General features: G+C 30.4%; 1 protein-coding gene across 1 annotated transcript in view; it reads left to right on the top strand.

Moving 5' to 3' along the window:
* The window catches only part of spz3 (Spaetzle domain-containing protein 3), a 41,647-nt gene that overhangs the window by 2,605 nt on the left and 14,793 nt on the right, over positions 1–24,249 (top strand). The window contains exons 2-3 of the mRNA XM_068761614.1: positions 8,059–9,004; positions 22,285–22,406. Coding sequence (XP_068617715.1) covers positions 8,227–9,004; positions 22,285–22,406 — 900 coding nt within the window. The 5' untranslated portion in view covers positions 8,059–8,226. The remainder of the gene's footprint in view (positions 1–8,058; positions 9,005–22,284; positions 22,407–24,249) is intronic.

Below are 24,249 nucleotides of genomic sequence, written 5' to 3'. Positions count from 1 at the left end.
TTCCTACGTCATGTGTGCCATCCACTGGTTCGACTTTTGATCTTAGTTGATCACATAAGATCTATAAACACAAACTCTCAAATAATTTGAAATAGTGATCTATAATTAAAGCAGCATTACCACTCTTTTACTTTTGTACTTATGCTAAAACAGTCGTTGGATTCATAAAAGACAATTTTTATGATAAAACTTAAAAGTATTTAACTTTTAAATAGGTATTTAAATTATAAATAAACCAAGGTAAAATCAATAAAAACTTTAGAGAGTAAAATTAGTAAAAAAATCTTTCAATGTTCCTGAATAGTATTTATTTTTATTAAAATTTATAGATGCTATAAGTGTACTTATTTTTTAAACTATACAAGCGACTTATTTTTGCCAATGAAATAAACGTAAGAAAAAATAATTAAGATACTTCTATGAAGTGTGAATTGAAATCACATTATCAATTTTACAACTGTTAATAAAATAATAACTTATTTAATGGCCTCATGTCCATATAAGTAGAACCTTCGCATGCCATTCCCTTCAGTGGTCCTGCCCTTGTGTGAAAATATATCGATTGGAATGAAACTAATACATAAATGAAGAAATTACAAAAATTTAAACATTATTGCTTAAAAATATTTATTTGTTTATCATGAAGATCGACTTAATTAGTTTTCAATTCGATGTATCTGTTTTTAAAGATTTTCAAACAATCTAGTTATTGCTACTTTTAATATAGAAGATCGATGTAACACAATCTACCCAATATCTTCTTTCATCCTTAATTGTTTTAATCAATATGTGCTTTCTACATTTACGTAACTTTTATCCATGCTTGATGGCTAAAAAAAGAGCTACATAGTGTAACAAGCATTAATTTCAATGAAAAAGTTTTTAAGAGTTTTTAGATTTTTAGAAAAAACAACATTTAAAAATATTCTTTTTGTTGCTTTCAGTAATTAATTATTTTATCTAACAGTAAATAAAAGCATATAGTAAGAACGAAACTACTTATATATGATCACCGTTATTTCAACCACAGCTGGATATAAGCCTCCTCTATATAAGCAGCTTGTATCCAGCTTCTTAGTACGATCTTCAGCGGCCTAGCGGCCATCAGCTCTGCTCGCTTCATGGCCACATGTCAACTGTCTATTCAGCTTGTCAAACCGCTAAGCTATACCGTATACTTTCGTTGAGAAATCCCGAGCATAGACTTCTTCATGGCTTGGAATTGTCTATTTAAAAAATGTATTTGTTATTGACAAATGTTATGAAATATTTTAATTCAATAATATTCTCAAATATATCTATTAACTTTTATGTATTAAACTTGACAGATAGTATTATTCTAGTGTCGTGGAGAATATGTTAGGTCGGCTCAAGTCTCAACACCTAGGAATATATTCAATATTTGACATAGGCTTGTTATTGTTGTGCGAATAAATATTTAAACTTACGCTTACAACAAAAGGTGAACATCGTTAACGTCAATAGTCTAACACTAATAAATATAATTGGTCAGATTTTAATTTGTGAAGACATAGTTTTCGTAAAATATGAAATGTTAGACACCCTTCACCTGAGTGTCTTCAAACAGATAGAAACCATAATTTAAAAAAAAATTAAACCTTTAAATATAATAATATTTTTTACTCTTATACCCTGATTGTTGATAAAATTAATTGAAAATCTTTTACTTATAATTATAAAAGTTAACTAAGTTGTCTTTTCTATAGTATAAAAGCGAAATATTATTGACAGCGTTTATTACCAGTGTTACTTCATAATAATCATTCAATATTATATGCTTATATACTAATTGAAAACTAAACAAAAAAAATTAAATCTATGGTTGTAAAAAATCGTGTAACGCCCTCCATATTACTCCGACAAAATAACAAGAGAGTTAAATGTTTTTTCTTCAAGGTCCTGATAACTATTTGCTCTTTCTCAATATCCAAAAATTTAACGATAAACATTTATAAATTCTTCGCTGATATTTCGTTAATTCATAGATACATGGATATATAAGATATAAAGAATATCTATTACGAGTTTTTAAACTAAAGCCCGAATGGTGAGCCTAACCCAAATCAGCATTATCGGCAAGTAAATGTACGTACGCATATTTGTCATATGACCCATTGCTTAATTTGTCTCCTTTAGATTGTTTATGAAAATAAGGCGTCCCTAAACCTGATTCTTATGAAAATATTTCATTCGTATTAAAAATTTAGTGCACATGATGTTGTTTATAGATGCAAAAGCTTAGACATTGCAAATATGTAGGTCATTTGCTCTTATTTAGTTTATTGTACAGCTTATCCAACAATCGGAACAACGCAATAATGATATAGCAAGATAGAGTGGTTTGGTAATTCGGACTACTACGTATTAAAATTAATTATTGTTTAGAATCCGTCTCTCTATACTTTATACTTTAAACTGTTGCATTTCTATAAAAAATTAAATTACTGTAACATATTTCAGAGTGAACACTTTATACAGAGGTATTAGAAAAAAAATTTTTATAGGCATATTACATTTACATTTTTATATACATTTACCCTTTCAAAGCTTTTTTTTTACCCGGTATGTTATATTATCATATACTAAGATATTAAGCGTGAAATCGTCAATCTTAGCTTAAAGTTGAGTGATGTCATATAGGGGAGCTCAATTTAATTCTAGTTTATATTAAATTAGACTCTTTTTGTATTTTTCATGACGCACACAAATGATCACTGCGAACTATCCTAAGTGAATAATAATATGAATCATCTTAAACGTTAATATAAAACGTGGAGATAAAAGTAGTAATTATATATTATACCTCATATAATAAATAATCTAGTTTTTTTTATTTTAAAAAATAGTTAAAGACGACACATGTAGAGCATACTTGCACATATTGTTAACGTCAATACAGGCTGCCTAATATCGATTAATAAACCTATCAACATAAATATCACACTACTTAACGTCTGTCTCATTTGTATGCAAAAGTTATTTTACCGGGAAAGCGTAGGTGTTCTGTATATGGATCGACCGGTTGCTATGGCGATTGATGTATAAATCGTGCCATAACAAAAACCTAAAACTGCACCAGTTTTTGTTAATTTTACAAAGATGGGATTAATTGCCAGTTTAATATGCAGCATAATAAAAGAAGTCTTACTTTCTGAATATATTGTCAAAAATTTAGATATTTGCGAAAAATTGTCTAGACAAAAAATTTAACGGGTATCCCCTTATTAAAAAAAAGTCAACTAAAGAAAAGGGACTATAATTTGCTAATAAATCCAAAATAGTATCTATAATAAGAAACATGAAAGTAACGTAAGATTTTAAGTGTTCGTCTATAAAAACTTTGTTATTGAAAAAAATATTTTATTCTGTCCACACGTGTGACAAGACAATCTAAAAGTCATTATAAGGTCGCTCTAAAAAGACAGTCAAAAGACAACTTTATTTTTTGTCTATTGTGATAAAAAAATGTTCCAACTATTACACATTCACGGTCATTGTTACATTCCAATGGACTCGTTATACATATAAAAAGACAAGGTCGTAAATCTTTGGCGTATTCATTCTGTATTTGCCAGTTTATACACCCAATACCATTAAAACTTCATTGTAACATGTTTAATTTTTTATTTCTAGATTGAAACAACACCCACTCTCTAAATTTTTGCCGGAATCTATCTATAGGAAAAATAAACGAAAACAACAATTGAATATACGATGTTTCAGATCATCAGACGCCCACTGCAAGGCTTAGGCCATCCTCAAAGGTATCTATGGGGGGATAAACCATAATTGCCAAACTTGACAGTCATATTGGTGATCGCAGTGTGGTATTACAAGTACGCAAAGGGCTCTGCTGCCCATCCTATAGAAACTTATTTGTGAGCAATGGCAATCCTGTGTAATTGAGGAACAAAGTTTAAATTATATACAAGACTATATCCCGGGAATAGAACCCGTGAGCTACGATCGCAAATCTCAGTCCTTTACTGCACGACTACCACAGCTCTGATTAATTGAAAAAAAAAAAAACGATAGCACATACACTGAAGACGAACCAAAAAATAGCGATAGCAGTAAAAAATAAATCACATTTTTTTAGAAGCTAGAAGATCTATTATAAAATAATAACTTTACGTAAAGATGAAAAATACGATAGTAAATGCCAATATAATTGGACACAATCACGTGTTCATTCATTGCCATTCGCGTTGTATTTAAATGTGATTGTTACAACACAACTTTTCTGTGTCATTTGAAGCTTATGTTTCATTAAGAAATTATTTCTTATGAAATTAACTGATTTCTCATAAATTTCAAAAATAATTATAGGCAGGATCAATTCAAACCGTAAATATTATAGTAAAAAAATTACCGCCAATTTTTTACTGTTTTTTGACAAATTATGGTTGCTAGTTAGCATAAACACCTTCACGGGGCTTGTGATGGAAGAATACTCAAAATGCTCAGCTGCATCTGTTTACAAGAACAAAACTGGACGACACTCGTGGGAATCCCTGTTAGAGCCATTACTTTATTTTATTTAATGGATTGGGAGACCTAATTAAGCTCTTTATCTTTTAAAGACCGTTGTCACTTTTGTTTACATAATCGTCATGATAATTGTTGAAAGACAGTTGTTATAAAATTAACAAAATTTATTACCAAAAACGTAATAGGATATAATTCCAGTAACAGTGTATGTTTTTTTAATCAAATCTATTAAATGTAGTTCATTAGAAACGACTCGACTGTCATCCGCTACCTTGGTAATACAAACACAAAATCACGAATTGATTAGTCAACTGACTTTTATACGATTGTGTAATGTAATAAAATCGAACGCTCAGATTTGGCTTGCGATATTTGACGTTTTGTTTATTCTGATATCTGGCCTTATTAGTAGTATTAGTTTTTAATACGATTTTACTTTAATTGAAAGCCAAAATCCATATAGTTGAAACAGAGAAAAATCACCTTCACTATGTCTCCTTGGTCAGCAAACCCCTTCAAAACTTTTACATCTTTTTTCAATCTTCCTATATTATTACTCATAATATAGGGATATTGAAAAATCAATAATAAAAAATTATTCTGAAATTGAAAAATCAATAATTAAGAAATAATTTCAAAAATATTGATCACTCAGAGAGATAGTAAACAATAACTTATTTTCATAAGCAGTAATCACAATTTTGAAAACGCTTTTTCTTAGTTACTGAATTATTCATTACGTTATTAATTATTTCTGAAATCATTGTTTTTAAGAAGTGGCGTATTATTCATAATTTAAAAAAATTGTATACAAAGTAATCGTTCTGTACAGGTTGCCCTCAGATTAAAAAGAAATCGTCCGCCCTTACGTAATTTTTAAAATTCTTTGTATTTCCAATAATTTTTATCTTCTATTATTGTATTGTTTTTTTCCTTATTTAAATATTTTTAGTAAATAAAGTTGCTGATTGTATGATTATTAAAAATTTACGATTATTGATAACGAAATTACTTTCACAATTAATAATTATATAAAAAATAAATTGACAGCAAAAGCTATACATTCACCCCTCTAAAGTTTTTACAGCAATAATTAATCACCATGTATACGTTATGTCAGAAAGTGAAAAGCAAAAAAAGTGTTCGTGTTTAAAAGTTATGAGACCATTAAGTGACATTTAATTCGTTTAAAATAATTGCGTAGTTACAAAACTTTTATTTGTTCAACCTTTAATTCAATTTTTCACATGTGGAAAATTTATATAACAACTACGATGTACTTTAACATTTACTTTTGAATTCACAGTACAGGATAAAACGATTTATTAATGTTTTCCTTTTAATATTTAATTCCTTGAAAAGCACGAAATGAAAATCTTAAGGGTCATATAAACAATTCATTGCACATTGCCTTAAAGAATTTATTTCAAAGACGTAAAAGGCTATCTTGCGTGACAGCTAGGTATAATGTATTTAAATGAAATACGTTGTATTGACTGTCAATACTGATATTGTCCATCGAAGAATGAACCACCGATGCTATCAGTGAACTTTTATAAATAGGTTTTGTGTGTTTTAATAAAATTATAAATTAGTTCAAAGTTTTAAAAGATTTGTTTTTATACGGAGTGATTGGTTATTGGTATAAAAGATTTAAAGGGGTGAATGTACATTTCATTTACTGTCATTTTATGTATGTTACACCTTATCCAAAAATTAATGTAATTCTAACGCGGTAAGAACTTTTTCTTTTGTTTTATAATTTCGGATTCGTCACCATCATGTCAAGCGATAGACGCTCTCTACAAGGCCTCCTCAAAGATATTTATGAGGGATATGTTATAATCGCCACACTTGACAAGCGGATTGGCGAACGCAATACGATATTATGGTACGCAGAAGACGGTGCTATCCATCCTCTTGTAACTTGTTTTGTGAGCACTGGCAAACTTATATAATTAAGTGTGAATTTATGCACTAAGTATTAATTTTGAAATACTGTGTCCGGGGGAATCGAACCCGCGGCCTATGATAGCAAGTCTCAATCCTCTACCGCTGCTCAGTATGTAGTTTACAACATGCTTACACAACTATGTCAGTGTTTTTAACTTAGCTAATTACCTGTTGAGTTCCCATAGTTGCATCGTAAGTTTCTTACAAGCGCGCGCGTCGTGATACCTTTGACGTTTGTCGATACTATCGCTGGTCGAGCGTGCAAGGACAACACGCGACAAATTATGCCAAAATTATAAACTAACTATTGTATTTATTAAAGACTAGAAGGAATTTACAAATATTTAAATAAAATTATCTTTTACTATTCCATCCTATCAACAAATCTGACTTAGGTAGATAGTCGATAAACAATGTTCAAAAAGAAGGTTCGAGACCTATACGCCGAAATATATAGTATTCATAACTTTCTCTAATAACGAATTATATCTATAGCATATGTATAATTTTTGTTTCTATTATATCCTCCTCCTATATACGTTTTTGTACGTTATTATATTATAAGTATAGTATTTACCATGTTTCTGTAGCATATGGTCTTATCTAATTAACTTTTGTATAACTCATAGACACCTGCCTAACTAATTATCGCGTCAATAGCTTCGGGTTACTAGTAGATAATGCCTAAAGGCATTATATCCCCAATACACAAACTTAGAAAGGTAAATTAATAAATAAACTTACTGTTTTCTTTGTACTTGTTCATAAAGAATACACAATATAAATACTAGAAACAATAAGAAATTTAGTGTGCGTATAATTCTTTATTGAAAACGAGTGTCTTCATTGAGTTAGTAAATATTTCTATGGGCTGTTGCCAACATTACATCTTTAAATTAGAATCCAATATAATGTTCAGAAAGTTCCTGTTGCTGGATTAAAAACGAAAAAGGACGTTTATATATAAAGTTTTACTACACTATATATGACTTCTCAAAAAATAAATCGTTTCAATGCTTTAATAAAAAATGATCTCATATTCTTTTAAAAATTTATATTATTCAGCTGAGTGCGTTTCGCTTGTTTTAAATGTAAGGAATTAACTAGAACAGATGGTTGACTCAGATTGACGTCTCTGAGAGGCATAATTTGACCTGTGTTTAAAAATAATATTTATTAGATTTAAAACACGAAACACAATATTACATAAAACTTTTGGTTTTTACATTACTTATTTGTAGCTAAACAAAAAGCTATAAAAGTTGTTACAAATATAGTCTGATAATATCTCTAATATACTAAGGGTAAGCCTGTGTACCAGTGGAATATTTAAAAATGAAACTTGCATGTTTAATATCGGATTTCCCCTTTTTTCGGGTCCGAAACTGTACGATGTCGACATTCATATAGAAGCGTCACGATTCTCCTTTCAAATAGCCGTGCCATTTGTAAAGTTGCAAGGATGTCAATGAATAAGGGAAACCCAGAAATAAATATTTATATAAACACTTGTGAATAATACAACTGTGTACAGACCTAACTATGAAGCAATAACAGCGAAGAGAATTTAATTTAGTTTTTCTTTGTTTTCAGGTTTCCTGGAGCATTATGGAATTATACATGCGACAATGACAATAGTTTTATTAACGTAAAATTCACGCTATGATGACTTTATTATGATTACTTCTCAGTAAATTTTGTTCAGATGAGAAAATCATATAAAGTTTACAATACACAGTAATGCTGAGTAATCGTTGAGAAATGGCTGTAGCTAATTTTTCATTGCCATTAGTGGGGGCTGCGACACCAGCTGTTGTGGTCACAACTTCTGCTCCTCTTCACGTAGACCTAGATGACTTGCTATATTCACCAGCGGACTATCAACAAGAATATGCACCACAGTATCCTGGCAATGAACCTTTCACAGTACCTCACAGTCAACCTCAACCAAAAAGATCGAAGCTAAGAAAGCGAGCGGGCACCGCTTATCTTCCACCCCCACAACAGTATACGCAATATCAACACCAAGATGGTCCACACAACCCTTTCGCAGGTCAAATACATACGCAAATTTTACAGAATACCAGACTTGACATAGAAATCGCCAACCAGCGCGTCAGTCCCCAATACGATAATACAGGACAATATGTCCACGATCCAACGGGAGACTATGATTATGAACAAAGGAGAGACAAAGACGGTTCGTCACGTCAACCTTATAATCCAGGATATGCGGATGGTTCTTATCTGCCTGTAACTACGCCTAGCAATCGAAGATTAGATGGACCTAACAAAAATGTTAATAAGTATTTTGGAAATAATCCAATGACGACGCCGTCTCAAAGACCGCAGACAAATATAGGAACTAAAAGTGGTAAGAGTGGCGGCAGTGGAAATAGTCAGGGAGGTTCAAATGTACCACCAGATCAACCACGTGGTTTCACTAAAGTAGAAACTGGAGGCTCCGGTGGAAAAACACAACTGCATGCTGTTCTTGATTATGATGACGACGAATATTACGACGACGCGTCAGGATCAGGTAAGCTTTTTTTACAATCTGTTATGGTGGTTGGTCTTGTTGCTTAGTTTTCTGTGTTTAATTCGTATCAAACAGTTTAACGATACAATTGCATGCGATCAATAATACACATGTGAATAATACGACGTCGTTACATGAAATTATCATAATAATGAGATTTGGAATGAAGACAAAGTTCCAGAAATCAACACAGAGATTTGTATATTAAAATATGTTATGGAAAATTCGACATAGATTTATATCACTAATTTTAGATATTCGAATTAGATAAAAACTGCTTTCCATCACCGGATCTAAATATTTGATTTCGGTCCCTGATATAAAGAAAAACAGGCTTTTATTAAACAAATATAATTAAATAAAACAATAAAATGAAAACTTTAATCAAGAACATGGCTTGGGTTCATTGTCTTCTTCGGAAAAACTTATCTTCTCGAAGTTACGGTTTCAAGTAAGTGCGGGGCAAAGTAACCTGACTTGGAGTAATTTGGAATGTTGCCTATGTTCATCATTGGACGCCCTACTACTGAATTGATGGTGATGATGATAATAATGTAAGGCTCTTTAGTTATAAAAACTTTTATTGTTGTAGTATGCAAGGAAAAGGGCATTAACAAACAATTCTTCATTCCGTTTTACATGCCAATGCAAACTATAACGCACATTCCTCATGCTTGTAAAAAACGTGATAGAATCCTTCGTAAAGTTCAAAGTCAGATTCTAAAATATTTTTATTTGCTGTGCACATTTGTACGGCCCACAATATCAAATGTTAAGGTCCCATTGCCACTGTGTGGACATGCGTCACAAAACTATAATACAGATTTATGATTCGTAGCGTAACTTTATAAAAGGCAAAGTATTCAAATCTTTGGGTATATACTGACAGTACAAATAGTATAAGGAACATCGTAAATAACTGTAAAAATAACATAAAGATTTTATTCGTTAGATCTAGATCCATGGTGATTAGTGAATGTCTTCAAAATTCGGATTACTACGTAATAAAATAAATTATTGTTTACTATCTATTCCTGTAGACGTACTACTGCCAGAAATCAGTCACTTATCGCATACCTGTAGAAAAACTAATTAATAAGCATGGTGATATTTAGAGTGATATCTTTATACAGGTTGATTGAAAATACGTGTAAAACGTTGAAAGCTTTTTGCTGACAAATAAACAATATTTTTACCACTACTATTTCTTTAATTCTTGTTATTGACATTGTAATATAGTGAAACATTCTTAGGCATTTTATAAAAGTAATTTCTATGAACAATTGGCTTGTTATATGAAAAAACTAAGAGAGCCTCCAAGCTCACTTAATGAAAAAGTAGCTACGCTAAGCGTTTTCAGGGCTCTGATACCGGATATTTATACAGAAGCCTAAAGAGTCAATGGGTCAACAGAAAATGTTTATAACAAAAGTAAAGTTAGATTCGATTGTAGGTTACGTGATAGATATAGTGAATTATATAATAACATGCAATCTCTGGTAAAATACATCCCTAAGAAACTCCTATATGTCAGCATGACACAGGTCAAAGATAATACGTGGACTAAGATCTATAATCTCTCTTGTAAAAGTTACATCGTAAATAAAGGTTCATTTTAATAAATTAATTAATTATGTTCATAAAAAGTTTAATGGAAATTACATTCGTGTAAAATATTTCCTAACGTACCACCAATTTAAGAAATCTTTGTATTCGTTTCGGCTTCGATTTGAGACTTTTATACTCATTTATTACCCTTAAATCTATTCAAAAACTGTATAGAATTTTTTCAGATAACACTAAACATTAAGTAGGTCGTCATTTAAAGTTTCGTTTTAGTGATTGCACGAATTATAAAAAAAAACGCACAGGCAAAACCTGAGTAAATTTCAAGTTGACCACATAATGCCAACAAGAACACTGTTCATCTGTTTTACTTAAACATTGCTTAACTAAAAGCCAGTTTGGATGACAGCATGAAGCGTGTAACGTTAGTTTTAGCGTGTCCATGATCGCAAGCCCCCTCGTTTGCAAGTCACACAGAAACATCACGCGACCTTGGTTTCACTTTCGAACTCGTATCATCTCGAGAGGTCGGAGCACTTGTTCGAGGCATTTACCTCATGTTGAATTAGTACAACTTAATTTGCGGTTATCATCTAAAAATTATGTTAAGAAATATGATTATTTATGTAATTCATTAATAAAAATAAATTGATCAATTTGTTGCTAAACGCAAAATACGTGATGAGTCAAGCCGAAGGTTTTGGTTGAAATAAAAATGGTAAATCACGAGAACAATAGTTTATAAAGTACTTAACTTTTCTTATACATATAACTTTAAAAAATGAAAAGATTTACTTCTGGTTGCCAGACATTTAATGTTAAACATAACTAAAAAAAATCGTGTTAGGATGTAACGAAATAAAACATTTTATCTATATGTATTATAATGAAAAATTCTCCTAACTAATCATTGGTTTACGACATAAAATCAATAAATAACATTTTATTCTGTATTTTGAAATAGGTGTTATTTGCTTTTCTAATGAACTAAGATAACTTTTATTAGTACGATGCCAAGGCGGCCTGTGAGTAATAAAATTTGCCAATTATTAGCACATTGAATTGAGTTTTAGTGAGATTCGCTTAAAATTAATAATAAATTTTATTTCCGTCAAAGTTTTTATTGTTATTTCACGACTGTAACTGGTTCCGGTGTAATAACATTTCGATATTTAATCCTATACTATTTCTTATATCTGTCAGTTTGTTTAAAATTGTAGATAAAATTTATTAATGAATGTGCGCATTCAATACAATCTATACTTATTTTCAATTAATATTTTTAATGAAATCTTTTTTATAAAAAAATATAAATTTAATTATATTTTTATTGTTGAAATTTTGTTAACATTTGCAATTTTTTATTAAAATCGGGATAAACACGTAATAACTATGCTTAAAACCATACATTCGTAAAGCTTATGTACCGTAATTCAAAGGCTTTGTAATTAGAGCTTTGTTTTCTAACAGATGAATACAACATTTATATATCACTGACATATGATATTATTTTGCGAAGTTCTGTTGTGGATTGAAGCACCCAAAATCCGAGTTGACACCACTGGATTATATTATTTATGTGGGAACAGGGGTTTTATTTTCTATATTAAATCTTTCACTTTCTTTTATTATTTTTACTCTCTTCTTCCATTCCTCACAATATTTTTCTGTCTTTTTCATTCAATAATTCATTCTATTTTTCTGTTCCGCTCTTTAAACCTTTCAACTATCCTAAATCACTGCAGTTAGGTTTAATTACTATATATAATATCACAGATTTTATTTTCGTTTTCATCTTATGTATGGTGATGTTACGTTACAAAATAGTCTATATAGAACCGATCGAATTGATTGCAATCTAAAATCTCAAAATCAAGGATTTTATTCTTGTCTCTTAAGAAAAAATCAATAAAACAAAACACAAACACTTATTCATTTTTATTTGGCTACCACTTATTTTTTACACATATATGCATGTTAGTAACGCATTAAATGAATCTTAAGTATGTAGTCCAAGTAAGTGTAATAAAAACATTTTAAAGTGCAAACATTATTGGCGACCCCTCGTAGGCCGCCTCTTATTTTTGAGAAAAGAACTTTTTTGTCTTTAATAATTTCTTCACATTTCTTTTTACTGTCATTCACTACTATCGATCTTCATATTATCATTCATTCATTTTCTTTTGTACATCACAAAATTTTACATTCTCATTTATTCTTAGTTTCTTTCTTTGCATCGCCTCTCATCCTCTCCTCAATTATCACAGTACAGGGTTTATCTCACAGTTTATCACAATATTTCTTATTCTAACGATTTAATTTTTATTTCTATCATAAATGTTACATTTATCACAATACATTGTTTTCTTATAGAGTACTAAAAAAAACAATATTAGAAATTGTCGTAATTCTTTTCGGTATTAACTAGCAAACTATGTTCAATAATATATTGATTATATTAAATACAAATATAACCTAAGTATGAAAACACCAAAAAAATACCTTTGACATTTTAGAAAGTAAATATAATTACGTTCTGACAGTTATTTTTTTATTAAATGACCTTGAGTTAAAAGTGAAGATATTCCATTCATTCCATTAACGTATGAAAGTTGTCACAGCCTGACAAACATAACGTAAATCGTTCCTTTATTACACACTTAATGTACTTATTCACAACGTTTATCTCCGACGGCTTCAGACAGATTATCACATACTTCTCGGACATTATACGGTTCGTTTACTTATACCGTTGCCAATGTTTATGTAAAGATGCATGAACACTTTGTTATGATGTCGCAAGTCAACATGACTGGAAGGAAGGTCTTATTCTGCATTATGATGAACCTTTTCTGAGTTTAACACATAATGTTAAACAAAAGCCACATTATCATGCTGTACAAGTAAATGCATACTTCATTTTAATCTCTAACTGGTGAGTAAAGTTTAATTATTTTTGAAGGAAGGGGTTAGCTTTCTTAAATATTAAATTGTGTATACTATTTTTGTGTTACGAAAGAAAGAGAAGAAAATATTATGAAAGTCGATATATATACACGATAACCTGGTTTATGTGTTTTAGAATATTAATAAATATGAAAAAATTATATTGAATTTTTATAACATGATGTTATGTAATAATGTCGATGTTATTGCATTCGGCTATGAATTAAATGCTGGTTGCTTCTTGGTTTCAATCAAATATAATGTTTTTGTTAATAACACCACCGTATTTATTACTGTCAAACTATTGTGCGCAGTAATTAATGTAATTAATGGACAGACATAGTAGCATCTCAAGTCTTAAAGCGATTCACTCGGTTGAGATATTTCACCAGATATTGGATTGCAAAATGCTTTGTGACGTCTTAGCCATGAGTGGTAAAAATATTCCAGAATATTCTCCAGAATAATGTAATTAACATACTTGATTATACTCTGGAATATGCGCCATTAAACTATAATTCATCACATGAGGTCGTTATATTACAGATCATGAAAAATAAATAAAAATATTTGAAACACAATTGTACATAAATATAAATAAATAGATGATTTTTTTTAGTAATATTACATAAATGATACACTTTTCATTGTTCTAATAGACATTTTAAGAAATGGATAGACATGTGTAATATGTGATACACTATATTAATTAAGACTAACATTAAAATATTAAGTAATAGGTTTAAAAAAGTAACATCGTTTTTCCTTGCTAAAATAAGTACACAATGTTAAGTGAGTCTAGATGGTTATTATAGACCATTGTCATGCATTTAGAGTACGAAAAGTATATGACCAATGACCGCAAATACCTATAGTTGCTGGCTCGCCCTTTCAAATACCGACCTTACACCAACTTGTAACGCCGGACCAGTTTCTTTGTGTCGAACATAATTCATTACATCTAGAGATAAGCGTGGTGTACATTAAAATGCACTATGCCCCCTTCCGCTTGCCTCTAAACCGTGTACTACTAAGTCATAAAACGCGCTAGTTTTTCGCGACAATTTAGCCTTACGGCGAACGTAACTTGAATGACAAGAGTGAGTCATCAAATGTTTAAAGTTTCGCAACCACAGAAAACGTACGATTCATAGAACCTTATACAGTACTTTATAATAACTGTTTTTATTTCCTTAAACCATTACATTATAATCAGCTACAGTGGTTTTAGTAGATTTTATCTATAATTGAAAACTTTCATTTGAAAATTTAGATAAAACTGCTTAGTAACCACACACAGATCATAAAACAAATATTTTTTTTCTGTAACATCATTTGACGAGACAAACTGTAGTCCAATTAGCCATTCACCTTGTCCAATTAGATAATAATAAATTAGAAAGTCGTATTCACACTGATTAGTAACAACGATGTATGTCTATTTTCTTAATATGCAATTTTTAAATTCATTTCATGAAACAGTTCAGACCCCGCCGTTTTATAGGGATGTTAAAGATATTGAAAGCTTTTAGATTTCGTATAAGAAAGTTATCTGGCGTAGTCAAATTAAAAGAAGGGTATTTCAGAGCTAGAAAAAGATTTTTTGATTTGTGGCATTATAATAAATAACTATAAGTGTCAAAAATAATTGTTTTATAGATATTTTGTTTTGATTAAATCCAAACACGCCTTATTTAAGGTTTTCATTGACATCAAATGTTTGACAGCTAGGGACCTGTGTTTTAATTTATTCTGTATTTGTATGGGAAAGGAGATGACATTTTTTCACTATTATTCTCGCAATTTTACGATCTTTCTTTGTGCATTAATCGAATGAGTCAAGTCGTTTTAATTTTATGTGTGTGATAAAATACAATCTATGACTATTTTTACAAACACGACTTTTCAGTTTATGTTATCTGAATTTTAAATGCACATTTCAGCTTTTTATTAAGAAACAATAATTCCGCAATAGGCGCGAATAATATTAACAAATCGAAGACACGGTTTCCTTTTTACATCCATTTTCTCTTCTTCATTAGTCTGAGTTTTATCTGTGAATTCTGGTTTAAAATTATTTAAATATTTCGATTTGCTTGGAATTTTAAATTATAATTACAATAGTCGCAACGCATTTTATGATTAAAAATGTTTAGCATTCAAGAGTTTTTAGTTGATCGAAATTTCTGGAACTTGATTTGTTAACTCATTTACATGATTGATATTATAATGTACACAAAAATGTTAAATTTCATCTAAAAGAGCAACTGTTAAATTTCTGGCCGGCTCTTGTGAACAGATCAGCGTTCCGAGCCAGTGGTAGTTTATTACTTATAATGTTAAAATAGTCAACGATTCAAAAGTGTGTGTAAAAGCCTACTTGAATAAAGATGTTTTGCATTTGAATTTTAAAACAATGAACACGCAAATCGAATGCAGTGTTAGTATTACTACTAACGTATTGTCTGATTCTTTTCATCGTTTACTTTGTAATGTTCTAAATTGTCTGACTGACCAGTATCAATTCCTGTCTAGTCCTCTATTTGTTATATTATACTATAATAAATTACAGTAATATCTTAATGCTACGCATACATCGTAGTATTGTCTATTTTTTATTTGTGTTTGAACCGTTTTTGTTTGCGTTGACTTGTAATTGGTAGTTGCAATTTGTTCTAAACTTGTGTAAAAGCTTTATATTCTAGTAAAAAAAACAAAATAATCTATTCACGTCTGTTGTAAATAGTGTTTTAACAATGAATGATAGAGTAACAATATTGTGCTAAGTAAATAACACAGCTAAATGATTAACACGTATTGCTGTCTCTTGGCACCATAATGATTTATGAGTGAAGGCTTGATAACGGTTGTAACATTCAACTCATTAGTGATGTAACGGCAGTTTAAGGTTAGATTTGAATTACGTCGTGGATACCATGGCCCAGGCGTATTTAATATAATGCAAACCCAGATTATGTTTGATCATCCGCTATGTTTTATATCTCATAAAACATAATAGTCGTAGCTTTAAAGCATCAATGTTAACCGAAAATTGATCTAAATGAAAGTCTTCGGCCATCAAAAGCTTTACATTTAAATATAAATGACTAGAATTTTTTATGTGAGTTGACTTTATTTTAGTGAACGATGATATCTTTTAAACATTTCCTTTATTGCATACAAGTCGATAGGTTATGTGTGTGTGTATTCATATATATATATATATATATATATATATATATATATATATATATATATATATATATATATAAATATAAATATGCGTGTAAAAGCTTTTTCAGCAAAAACCTTCAAAGCTTTTACAACTGTTTCCAATATATATGTATAAAGTGATCATTAAAAAAAAGGTTACTTTATTAACTTTTTATATTGGGATAGGGAGTACCATACACTAATTGACAGCAAATGAGCTCTACAAATATCCCTTTATAATTTTGACTAATCGCCTTGTATAACAAAAAACATTTTTTTTCACTTGACAACAGTATGTACTTGAGGCTAACATGAAATAATGTCATAAGAATCTTAATATATTATTTTGATTACCGAACGATATCTAAAAATATTAATATTCATCTTCTTAATTATTTAACGCATAAAGAAGTAATAGTTAAGAAATATAGGTAAATAATTAACCTTATTGCATAACATTACGTAAAAAGTGGACACAGACCAGAGACTATAGTTTTCACATACGTTTCACTTTATATTGATAGATACCAAACGACAAAAAAGTTATTACATAGTTGTTATGTTGACTAAAATTCATTAACTTTATCTATATATGCCGGAAGTAGATTTAAAAAGTGCTCATTATACAGTTACTAGTTTGAAAGTGTTAATGCAAGTAGCAATTCGAAACCAGTTTTAATAATATCATCCATTCATCGATTGCGCTGTTATTAATATTTATAATCTAATTTGGAAATCCGAGGATGACTGGTCTATTGTGCTGTCGGAAGCTGGGTCAGACATGTTGTAATGTACAATTCTATTCTAGTTCATATGCAAAGACCTTTCTAAATAATTAAAGTTTATTTTATTTAATATTCATTTACTGGTTTTACGCCTTCATTATTCATATTATTTTCTCATTATTTATTATTATAACAATGCATAAAAAGTATTACCATCATGATCACGTCAGCCGTATAGCGTCTACTGCTGAACGCAGGCTTCACCTACATTAAGACCGATTGAAATCGGCAATCGTATCTAAACAAGATCTTTTATTTCTCTTGTGCGTGGACGTCATACGCTTGCCGGCCCGTGGTCTCAACTCTAGAACCTTATGACGTCAACAGTCATCTATTCAGCCCGCTAAGTGGCCTGCACATTGCTGTTCAACTTATAAACCCGCAGGGCAGTCAAGGTCAGCAGTAAACTTTCACCGGCGTTGGACCATCCATCGCGAGGTATATAAAAAGTACACGTCTTCTAAAAAAAGTCCGTGGTTTAAGCTCATAAAACTCTCATGTTTTTAAATGGCCTCCGCTATTGGGAGCATCTTGTACACTCCTATCTAAGGTGGGACAAGGTCTTTTTATTGGATTTAATAATTTTTTCACATTTTTTTTTCTTACATTCTACACAATTTCTTTCATTCAGCATCTATTTTTCGTCACAATATCTTAAGTTCTCCTGGCTTACATATCTTCTTATACACATCACCTTCCTTTCCGCTCCACCGCTCCATAAATATTACTGTAGGTTACTTATATAAATATTTTTCCATTTATATACTTTTAATTTAAAAGTCTCATATGTGATACTATTCTTTTATTGTTATGCACTAGCTAGGGTCAAAGCTTTTTATGACCACCTTTTGTTTTGCTTTCGCGTTAGGCGTGAGGATTTCCGTATAAAAAAGATAAAATAATACACAACCAAAATATTGATCAATTAATGATTCATTGATGGTTTGTCAAAAAAAGATTTAAATTAAGTTATCGTGGCGTATACGCAGTGTTGTAACCAAATCGTTACAGAAATTTATGTCAGGTATTTTTTAAATTTTTGTTTCAGAAGAATCTATTAAGTTTCGAGACCTAAAGAACACATAGATCCTTTGCTTTATCTATAATATTGTAATTTTACGCATAATTTATATATGGTTACGAATTTATTAGTCATTATTTTAATATTTCATGTATTTATTCAAATAAAATTTATATAATGCATCCAATGGCTTAAATTATGAAACAATACGAAAATGCATTGATGTTAATGCCATATATGGGTTAAACTTATGTGTTTTTATCGTAAATCATTGATTTTAATATCATGTTGCTAATATTATTCGTATATTTTATTACATTCCTTCATATTTTTTCTATAGAAATATTGAATAATAACTAATATTAGGAGTTATAAATAATAAGTATAAATATCAACGTAAACTTGTGACAGTATACCTTCATTAATGTAGTAAAAATCGGAATAAAAATCGAATTTTATACGAAAGAGGAATTAGAAAAGTTTGCTTTACGTTGCTCCATCTATCATTACGCGAGGTATAATTATGCAATTACTTTATGATTTAACATTGCTTACTAACCCGGTCAATATTTTAAATATTAACTTTGGACCATTTTCAAAGCGGGTAATGCGGCTAGCGCTATCAGAACATCAATTATTTAATTACCTACTAGCGCTCCGAATTTATTTAAATACAGCTTGACATTGGTCGACATCGACACATTGATGAATTTTCCATAGGTATATACACACTTTTTGTTGTCAACAAATGTACATTATGATCGCATTCTAGTCAACATTTAGTCTGTGGAGAACATGATATCAATAAATTGTAGCCGAGCATTGAAAAGATGTGTAATTAAAAAAACATACACAAAGAGTCAAACAGTATATGATTGAGTTACAGTAACAATAAATTATACAACATTGTTACTGATCATAAACAATTAAGACAAAGACGGAGAAGTTAGGACACAAGCATATTTTATAATTGTTATCTGATCGTTATGTTAGGCCTAAACGTTGGGCTACAGATTACATTATCTATTCCCGGTCTGTACTTATTTCTCTGAAAGACTTCATTCTCAGTAGCAATGTTCCCACATTTCAATGCTAATACATCTATATGATTAATGTCACTGTTGACATTCAGACATTCTAATCGACACTTATTACCATTCCCTATGTTACCTTGCAAATTGTTTATCATTTCAGCGTATTTGCAATCGATACAGTATAACTCAATGCAAAAGTTAATTATCTCAATTAAAAGCAATAACCTTCTTCGCGTTCAATACCCCTCAATTAAAATGAAAGTATACAGCAAATTTGTGTTAGAAGTGATGACTTATTGCTGTGAAACATGATCTCACTTCAGGCTTTTTTGGGCAAACTTGAAATCGTTAAATAAAACAGAGCCAGGATTGGGATTTCTCTAAGAGATCGAATCAGGGATGATTAGATTCTTAGACAAACTAAAGTGGCCGACATAGTATATTTCGGAAGACATATTTCGGAAATTAAAAACACTGGCCGGCAAAAGCAATGTAGTACGTCCACACAAGATGGATATACAACCTTATTAAGGTCGTTGAAAGAAACTGTGTGCAAACTGATTCCGACCAGTCCTACTGAAATTCTAAGGAGAAGCCTACGTCTAGCAGGAACGTCCTAGGTACTAAAATTATGATGATGATGTGAATTTGATAATTATGCATTTAAAGAAATCTACTACAAATGCAAAAAGTTCTATAGAAACTCTTTCGTAATCTTGAGGCTTGAGACATCATCAAGACGGCGAGAATAGAGTCTATAAATTAATGTTCATTGAAACAACAGATAAATAACACTCACTCGTAGACATTTATGGCGTAATGTTTTCAAATTACGCTCGTGACAATTGTATTGTATCATATAACATTGCTAAAAATATTGAATGTAATAACTATTAATCATATTTTCAAGCAATAAATGCAAATTAGTTGCATAATTTTTTACACTTCCAATACACGCATGTGTGGGAGTGTAGCAATAACTGTATACATACAAGATGATTGGTTATTGGTGTAAAAGCTTTAAAGAGAAATTAATGTATAGCTAATTTTCTGTCAAATTATGATACACTCCATCCAGAAACCAATAGTATCAAAAATAATAAACTTAGTAAAGAAGATAAAATGTTTTCAAAATTTTGATTATTATATATCAAAATTAATTATTTTCTCCTATCATACCCTGTAGACTTTATACTGACATAAGTTATACGAGTATATCACGTTATACAGCTTAATAGGAAATCGATGTAAAATTTTAAAGGTTATGCTGGCAAATGTTAAAACTAAATACATTCACACCTTTGACTCTTACACACCTACAAAAAATCACCCTGTATAGGTAAATTTCCTTTAGTTTAATTTTTTACACTCTAACCTTGATTACAATTATTACAAAATTAAAGTAAAAAATAAATATATTTAATTAAGATTATTCAATACAGAGGTCGAATTGTCATAATATTTATTCATAATTGATATTATTATCGCATTTATATATTTAAGTAAGTTATTTTTTTTTAATAATAATCAAAGATTTAATTAAAAACCTTGCAATGTCAGTTATCAGAATGACCTAAAAAAGAGCAAATTTTTGAGATTTTTTTTATATAAAGGACAAATAAACAGTCGTTAAAATGTTTCAAAGGTTTTCATAAAAGATATATAAGTAAATGTGATTCGAAAATCAAAAAACATTTATTTAAAACACTACTGTAACAAGGACTTCATAAAAAAACAAAGGTAGTTTTTTAGGTCCTATTACAAATATAGTTCCCCGCCTATATCGAGGCTATCTACATTGTTAAAACGTGTGTTATTAATGTTAGATCTAACGAGAGTCGGTCTTAACTTGGCAGAATGACCTTTTAACTGTCTACAATTCTGAAAAAAAAATTGTTACGCTTTAAATCCAGCTATTTTCTTAAGTTTGCTAGGATATTATTATTACTCGTTTTGAAAATAGAATAAATCTTTAATTATGTCGTCACATGAAGTGAATACGCGATGTTACTTTATTATAAATAGCTAATTAATAACATGTATTTTTTAGATTTTTTTTTTATTAGAATGCTTAAATTGACCAAATTGATTTTTATTTACATAAAATGAAACCAAAAGACTGCCGGATCTTAAGACATTTTTGAACATAATCATATAACAAAATAAATCCCGCTGAGTTTTATCGGATCAGGACGCGTTTGGTACCCTTATAGCTACTATATATTACACTACTACATAGCTGTTCTCCGCCTGTTTTGCGTGGGCCGCGCTGACTTTTATGGGATTAATTTAGTACAAACCATTCGTGGTAGTAACGCCATACTCGCCAAAAAATACCTAGCCAACCTTTAGACCTATCACAGCTATAGTTTCAAAATTTGAATTTTGTTTAATGAGGATGAAAATCTCCTTGCGGGTGGAATTTCGTAAAATCCGATCTTAGCTGAGTCCCTACTATGTACTTAGCGAAAGAAATATTCCTAACAAATTTCCAGTCAAGAAGTATACAAGATATATACGAGTTAATACGACATGGAGAGATAAGAGACGAAAATTTTATTTTGATTTCTATAAAACTTGGCTCTTCTAGAATATTTCTCTTCTATTCTATAAATTATCGAAACTGATAAAAAACATGAATAAACTAAGAGTAACTAATTGTACTGTTTTAATATCAATTTTAAGTTATTTATTTACACTTTAACGTTATTGCAGATTCTGGACAGCCAGCGGTAACGCCACTACAGGGACCTATTCTCTTACGCAACGGTTCTGTACCAGTGGTACCGCTGACTTCATATCCCACAGTCAACAACGGTTCTTTCTACCAAATACCCGTAAGTATTTACTTTAATATTTTATTGTCGATGACTATCACTTTTTGTCCACGCTTTAAACCGATATTAAAAACAATCTTTCTCTAGATGTCATAAAGTTGGTAACTTATTTTTGGGCAACTGCATACGGGACCATAAGGCATTAATTAAATCAGAAGCTTGATAATAGCTAAAGAAGACCTCGGTCTGAATAATATAGCATGAGATACAGGAGACGTGGATTTTTATACATGTTTCTAGAAATAATTAAGTTTCAATGCTAAGTGGCATTATTCTTTCAATATTTTTTTCAACTAGCTATAATTAGATTACCATATACGAACTTTTACTGGTAGTGGACATCTTTGAAGTAAAATTTTCTTGTGTTACCATTGTGTGCCACTTTTGTTATGATTTGATGTTATGATGACGCTAGATGTAGATCATCATGTCCTTCCGATGATGAAAGACTTGAAAAATGAATTATTAAATACTCTGAAATAAGTTCATAGTATCGGCAACAGAACCAATATGTATTTTATCTGTGGTTACGTATATATTCCAACAATATTCTGTTGCTTTTTTCAATTATCTGATTAATGGAGTATCTGATGATTATCTTGAATAAAAAGTAAAAACTGTAGCCAATCTATTGGTCTATCAAAGTAGACTGCAGTCGACAGCGTTAGGAATATTTACATTATATTCATTCAATTCATTTAAACGATCAGCGCATTACTAACGTCAGCTGCTACTTTTAAGTTGAACATTAAATAACAGGTTTTAACATTATTTATTACAGTGTAATGATCTGGTGTAGTTTTATCAATTTCAATGGGTTAGACCTTCGCAGTCCAGCTCTTGCTTAGTAAAAACTAGTAATATATCGTAGTAAATACCACGACGTAATAGTTAATGGTACTTGATTTAATTAACAACGTTGCATTTTACATTCAACTAGGTCAAAAAGGCAATTATGAAACTAATAACTAGTATTCTATGAGTCAGTCGACAAATTGTAAACTTGTTAAACATTTAGTGTTTACCTCTCTTGCATATTGCTCTTATATTATTTAAGACATTTCATTCCACTAGCTTATTGAGTCCCACTTTGAGAGAGAGGTCAGTGGTCGAAGGCAATATGATTGTTGCGAAAATCACGGTAAAAAGTGCATCATCTATAACTTTCCGGTTAAAATTAAGTTTACATTGGTTTATAACCTTACAAAAAGTCCTTAAAATTTGAACAATTCATTTGTAAATGAATTGTTCAAATTTTAAGGACTAAGATAAAGAAAATAATATAAATGTTTCAGAGTGTATATTTATTTATGTAACGTATCCCTCGGTATATTATAACGAAAGTAGGGTCGATATTTACTAGTTATGACTTCCAGTACTGAAGTGATCTCTCACACTCAGCCTCTTTGGCAAGCTCACAGACATTCAGTGAGCCATGAAGAGAGCTAAGCTCGGAATATCTCCGCCAGATTAAATTGTAATTTTTTAGGGTAAACCTATGTCTAGCAGTGAATGTTCTTTGGCTGAAATTTTGATAGAGATGAGGCAATTTATGTTTGTGAATTACTTACTGTATTAACATAGACATAATTTCTGAGCATTTAATTCACCGTGCGGGTGCCGGGTCCGCCGTATTCCATAGTAAACGGCTGGATACAGTGTTCGAGGCTGGTTGATATAGTAGTAGTAGATTTAGTAATAATTATGTAGAAGTGCTAGAAATTTCTTTTAGGATTAACTTTTCGTATTAAAGATTTATGAATGATTGTTTTTTTGTTGATGGCCCCCGCTATGGGGAGCCTCTCGTACCCCCTATTGTGTGGGACAGGGACTATTTCACATT

The sequence above is a fragment of the Battus philenor genome, unplaced genomic scaffold (assembly GCF_028537555.1).
Source record: "Battus philenor isolate CCGP_79_NKW_IND1 unplaced genomic scaffold, ilBatPhil1.0.hap1 SCAF_15, whole genome shotgun sequence".
NCBI lineage: Eukaryota > Metazoa > Arthropoda > Insecta > Lepidoptera > Papilionidae > Battus > Battus philenor.
The sequence above is the reverse complement of the archived record's forward strand: the minus strand, read 5'-3'. Positions and strand labels throughout refer to the sequence as shown.